A 6,327-nucleotide genomic window follows, 5' to 3' on the forward strand; every position below is an offset into this window, starting at 1 on the left:
AGAAGCAGACTCCAGGTTAGGCAGTGAGAGAGGACAGTGGCAAACTCGTGGTTGAGTGTGTACAAAAACATGGAGATGGATGCAAAGTATTAAAAGAATTAAAAGACAAAAGCAAACTCATCTGAAAGCAAATAGCTGGCGGTCAGCACTAACTTTCTTTTACAATTAGCTTTTCAGCTAGCTTTTAATGCTTGCTCCATGCACAAGAGCTTCTGGTTTCATCTCAACAGTGACACTAGGAGCCATAACTTACATACAACAACAGGAAAAGTGATGTTAATGCAGTCATTAAAAAGTCTCTGCACCAAAGCAGTCTGCTGACAGCCTCTGCTAACCTCCTACTTCCTGAGCACACTGGTGGCTGGGAAAGCAGTGGGCAGGAGCCTGACTTCCTGGCTGGCTCAGAGAGGTGGCCTTCTCCCTGAGGCTCTGCACACAGCTGCTGGATGGAGCCCATGTGTGCACCCTTCCTCAGAGCAGCCCTCACCACTGGCTCCCTCCAGTTTTATTTTAGCCCCCAGCAGAGAGAAGGTAAAGAAAGATTCCATTCATATGTTTTCTCCTTTGCTCACCTAGAAAAATCACCCCAACCAGCTCCCCATGCAAGATAAATCTTTTGTGTTTGTATGCTAGTCAAGTCTAGAGATGGTTTAGTACTTCTTCCCCATCACAGGCATGCAGCACTGGGATGGGCAGCTATTTGCACATTCTTGGATCATAACTCCATTTCCACAAGCATTCTTAAGGCACATGCATGATCTGCTGTCTGCCTGCGAGTCCTCCCTATCTGCAAGGATGACATCGCGTCTAATTATTTGTCTGCTATTGATTTTTCCACTGCACTATCACAGACTGGAAGCAAGAGGCAGGAGTAACTCATTTCCAGCAGTGGAGTGTCCCTGGAGGAGTGTGCCTGGCTTCCTTGCACCACTTAGCTCATGAAGTAAGCATGCCCAAGAGAAGAACACAGCGAGCTGCCACTGCTAGGTGCTCACATAACATACTGGGGGGAAAAGGGTAGGAGTCCAGATGGAACAGAATAGAAATGAACAGTAATGCAGCAAGCACGGCTAAGGTCTCACTGTGCTTTAGTAACAGAAAATTAGTACATAGCAGAGAATGAGTAATGATTTTGGACAAAGCCAACAGGCACCTTAGGGGATTCTGAAATTAATCCAGTGACATTTCCAGCAGCTAGCCTGGAAAGTGCAGTAAGTGACAGAAAGCACTGTGTGGCAGAGCATGTTCAGCATCCTGCCAGAGCAGGCATCTCCTCCCATTTGTGTGCAAAGAGAAAAATAATTAATCAATACTTCCTTAATTTTTCAAGAAAACATCTACAAAAACTTGTTAATAAAATTAAAGGCTAGGCAACTCCTTTGAATGCCCACAAACCAGTGGTAGAGAACTATTCTGTCAGGTCATAACCAGCAGGGAGGGAGGGAGGGAGGGAAAGCATCAGCAGGAAGGCAAGGGGTTCCCATACTCTTAACACAGACTATCCTTAAGGAAATACAGTTGTGATTATTAATTATAATGAAAAAAGCACCTTTGGGAAAAGAAGAGTTTGTGATATATTTCAAATGTAGACAAGGAAAAGAAACAAACCTGAACCTACCAGAGAGTGTGTGTTCTGAGCAGACAATCCTACAAGGCAGACACAAGCAGGAGCTGGATGTCTCCAAGGTGCAGTTAGGCTGTAGACTAAGGCAGACTGCAGCTGACAGCCATTACAGGTCACAGCCTGGAAGTGTGCTTTGATCAAGGATTTCTCAGGCACAGCCCAATTGACTGCAATCTCAGGTTCAGCTGGCTCCAGTAACTCCTTGAGATAATGAGCAACTTTCTTCTGAGTTTGGTTATTTTGTCTTAGCTGATGTCAGTGCACATGCACAGCTCCACTGAGAAATCCTGCACTCTGAAGACCAAAGCTTAAAGTTTAGATCTTTTCACTGAGGTCACTTGGGATGATGAATTCTCTGCAGTGAGATCTCTGCCTGAGACCTTTGTCTCAACAGATGCTGGGAAAGAACCTGTGTATCCCTGACACCTCAGCCTCCTTCATCTGAGTCATGAGCCACAGCTGTGAATTCTTTTCTGGAATTTATAGAGATTGCAGGCTATATTGCTACCTTCTGCAAGCTTCATGACTGCATGGCATGTAAACAATAGACATAACTAATACATGTGCAGCCAGGGGTAGCTAGGACCACCTGATGATTTTCATTTTGTGGCATGGAGAGACACAGCCCACAATAGTCTCAGCATTGCAAACTTCAGCTATAGGGAGGTGCTTGATGCAAACTGTACCTTCTGGATGTAGCCTAGTGTTGAAGTACACCTGCTGATAATAGATGAACATGTGTAAGTAATTTATTCATCCCACTGAGGTAATGGTAGTCACCGGTGCTGAAGTTAATGCCAGATCCTTGAATGACCATGACAAAGGTGTTTTGAGTCTCTGACTGGGGAGGAACTAAGTAGGAGCTGGCTGTAACTGCTGCACGTTTCTGCATCCAGCTTGGTGTGAGGAAACCATGCAGTACAGACACACAGCCTAACAGGCGTTCAATAGGACCATGCCAACCCTGACTGTCAGCAGGGATGCTTCCTGCCTCTGTCACATTGCTGTGTCCCTCATGTCCACGTAAGTTGCAGGTATCCATGTATCCATCTAAGCTGCAAGTATGGCCATGCAGTTCACACACCAAAGCAGAAATAAGCACAACTGAATATGACATCAGATTTTCCTTCTCTGTTTCCCTGCTGGATAAGGAGGCTCGCAAGTCCCCCTTGCACTTCCACACAATGGGAACCTCCACAACACCTTGACAGCAGCCAGGGGAAAATGCAGCAACTTACAAAGCACAGTGTGTCTGCCTGCACAAATACTGCAAAGCAAACCCCACATATTAGAAACCACAAGCAAGGCACAGACTGTACAAAAACTGTCAGGCATGAGCTTAGCTGAAGGGAGGGCAGTAGGGAAGAGGAAGAAAACAAATAGGAAATGCCATACTCAAAAGAATTCAGCATAAACTCTGAGCAAATCAAAGCAAGGAAAAACTTCTGAACCCACTAGAATTTTAGCTGCCGAAGCCTCCTGGCTACTTGGCCGCTCTGCCTGTGCATAGCTATGCTTGATTTGCCCCACTGGATTTGCACCTCCTGTGAGTGACTGAGAGGAGCCATTGAGTCAGGGAGGACTGATTTAGTGCAGCAGGAACCGGCGGCCTGGCAGAGGCTGCGGGAGAGGCCCAGCCCAAGGTAGGTAAACACTGTCGTGGTTTCACCCGGCAGGCAGCTGAGCACCACAGAGCCGCTCACGGGCTGCGGCGGGCTGGGGGGGGTGGGGAGCACCAGCACAGCCCGGGGCTCACACAGAGACACTTAACAGAAAAGGATGCAAAGGAATAGGAATAGGAATAGTAAAAAGGAACATACAAAACAAATGATGCCCAACACAATTCCCCACCATCCCCTGACCAGTGTCCAGCCAGCTCCCAAGCAGGGGCCCCTGGCCAGCTTCTCCCTACTTTACATACTGACCATGTGTCATATGATGATACAGAATGTCTCTTTGGCCAGTTGGGTTCAGCTCCCTCTGCTGTGTCTTTTCCCAGCTTCTTGTGCTTCCCAGCCTCGTTGGTGGGGTGGAGGGGGGTGCTGAAAAGTCCTCAACTTATTGCAAGCACTGCTCAGCAACTACTGAAACAGTGTGCTATCCACAGTCTTCTCATCCTAAATCCAAAACACAGCAATGTACCAGCTACTAGGTGGAAAATTAACTTTATCCCAGCCAAAACCAGGACATAGCAGAAGAGGAAAGGATGTGGTGGAACAACAATAAAGAAAAGAAAGAGTAGGAGGGATGGAAGAAACACACAGCAATAGATCCACAAAAGAGACAGAGAATGAGAAAGAGGAGATTAAATACAGTACAGAAATAGGGCTGGATGCTGGATTTAGTAAGATTTTTCTCCAGAGTCCACATGGTTGTAAGCCTCTGGTGTGCTCCAGTTTGGGGCTGGATACTTACTGCCAGTGGGAGCACCCAGGGAGCCTCTGTCCCACACAACCCCTCTGGCTGTTCCATGGTCCCTATGTACAGCTGTGAAGAACTGTTGCTGGGTGGAGGGAAATTAAGCCAGTTATTTTTTCTTGATTTGTTTCTCTGGAAAGTCCTTTCCCCGGAGAGACACAGGCCTGTGAAAATGACAGGATATACTCAGTAAATCCGTAATAGCTGCAATGTAAGCCAACAGCATCAAATTCCTGCTCTGCATCAGCCAAGGTCTCAGTGATTCCCTGCAGTACTAAAAGTGAGAAACCAGTGAAGTACTCTTCATGACATGAAGCAGGGGCTATTTCCCAGTAGGCAAACAAAGTTCTGGAACTGTACATTACACTGAACAAAATCTAAAAAAAGAAGATACTCCAAACTTCTTTCTGTTTCCTGATGTATATCCAGGATAGGTAGGCACAGCCTGGAGTGCAAATGCTGGGTCATGGTTTGAGACAGGGAAGTGTGTGCAGGGAAAGGGTCACAGTCTAACCTGAACTCCAAACAAACTCAACCTATCTCAAGTGTTGTCAACTACTTGAAATTCAGGACAGGTTTGTTAAAAGGTTCTTCAAAGCTTTTGAAGTGACCTTTTCTTGAGCAAATGTAGGTTCAGTTAGTTTCCCATCAGAGTTGTGTGAATGTGTGGTAAGACATGAAACCAAGTGAGAAAAGGCACTATTCATTGACTTTTCCTGTGGCATTTGCTGAATGTCATAAATCAAAGAAAATGCTCAGTGCATGTCCTTAAATTAAATGTAATTAAACAAACAAGTGTTTGCATAAATCCCTGAAAAGCAAAGCTGGTCATTTATGCACACAATAGTGTGTTAGCTTTTTTTTTTCAAGATTTTTGAAACTTCTTGAAAATTTTCATTAATCAGGGTGTTGAATCACAAACATTTTCCTCCTCATCATCATAATGCTGCTGTGTAAAGAGTTATCCTGGGAAAAAAGTACCAGTCAGATTCCCTGTCTAAAAAAATACTTTGCATTTTTAAAACTAAAGTACCACAATTTACAGTATACCTGTAAAACTAAGAGAAAACCAGCATAGTGGACAGCTTGAAGTCTAGAGCCCTGCTCCTCCTGGTCACCAGCTGGGGCTCAGCTGAATCAGCAGGGATGGAAAGTCATTACTACCATTACTGGCAGCCATCAAAGCCTGCTGGTGGTCTGTCTCCAGTTCTTGATGGACACATAAAATAATTTCTCTCATCAGAAATGGCACTGCATGGTACATATTGGCAGTCTCCAGAGAGCTGCATATCACGAAGGACTGGTTTTCCCCTCTCAGCTGTTGTTTTTTCTGGCCGAATTTTGAGGCATACAAGTAATGAACAAAACCACTGCCGCTTTCTGAAGCACAAGTTCCGGGCAAAGTGTTCCTGGAGCTTTCATCCCAACACCTTTTCCAACCCCTAAACCACCACAAAGTAAAGCGTCAAGTCAATTTACTCGAATGAAAAGAAAACCATGAAGACAAGAAATTGAGTAGGGGAAAAACCCTACAAGCGGAACTGTCTATCAGGCCCGGGCAGGGCCTGGCCGCGGCCGGGAGGAGGGTGTGCAGTGCTGAGGGCAGGAGCCCCTCTGCCGGCATGGCCAGAGCCGCGGGACATCCCTCAGGAGGAGGAGGAGGAGCAGGAGGAGCCGGGCTCCGCAGCCCGGCCGGCAGCGTCATCCTGTCCCCTGCGGGACACCCGAGGCACCGCCCCGTCCGCGGGGTCACGGCATCGCTCTGCGGAGAGGCTGCCCCGTGCACAGCGCCCACGCCACCTGCTCCCAGCCCCCGGCCAGTCCGGCCCGGCCCCCCGCCGCCCGCGGAGCCGCTGCGGGGCCGGGGGCAGCGCCGGGGGCACAGAGCCGGGGGCAGCGCCGGGCTGTCCTCACGGCCCCGTGCCGGGCCCGCAGCGGCAGGTGCGCGATGGCGAGGCGAGAGCAGCCGGCGCTGCCGCCGAGCACCCGCAGCGCTCCCGCCGCCCCAGACGGGCTCCCCCGACCTGCGGCCCGGCAGGGTCCCACAAGGTGCCTCATCATCCTCGTGGGAATGCACGGGGAACAGCACACGGGCCCGCGGCACTTACCGGAGCCCTGCGCACTGTCCTTGCTGTCACCCACCGGGCAGGCGACGAGACGACCGGGCTCGGCTCCTCCGAACGGCGGGGCTGCGGCTGCCTCCGCTCCCCGGGCGCCCGTCCCGGGCGGGCGGCACGCAGGGACACCCGCTGTACCGGAATGCCGCAGCCAGGTTAATCACATCC

At 49.0% G+C, this 6,327-nt stretch overlaps 1 protein-coding gene across 3 annotated transcripts in view; it reads right to left on the reverse strand.

Moving 5' to 3' along the window:
* Positions 1-6,327, reverse strand: part of DDAH1 (dimethylarginine dimethylaminohydrolase 1) — a 95,541-nt gene that overhangs the window by 87,816 nt on the left and 1,398 nt on the right. Inside the window, exons 1-2 of one of the 3 annotated variants that reach the window (XM_074546062.1) lie at positions 6,151-6,317; positions 4,040-4,206 (exon numbers count right to left, since the gene is read on the reverse strand). In XM_074546062.1, coding sequence (XP_074402163.1) covers positions 4,040-4,096 — 57 coding nt within the window. In that variant the 5' untranslated portion in view covers positions 4,097-4,206; positions 6,151-6,317. Of the gene's footprint in view, positions 1-3,549; positions 3,574-4,039; positions 4,207-6,150; positions 6,318-6,327 lie in introns of those variants that run through there. The other 2 variants (XM_074546061.1, XM_026790420.2) reach the window with 2 other exon arrangements.

Source organism: Zonotrichia albicollis, chromosome 8 (genome assembly GCF_047830755.1).
Source record: "Zonotrichia albicollis isolate bZonAlb1 chromosome 8, bZonAlb1.hap1, whole genome shotgun sequence".
In the NCBI taxonomy this organism is placed as follows: domain Eukaryota; kingdom Metazoa; phylum Chordata; class Aves; order Passeriformes; family Passerellidae; genus Zonotrichia; species Zonotrichia albicollis.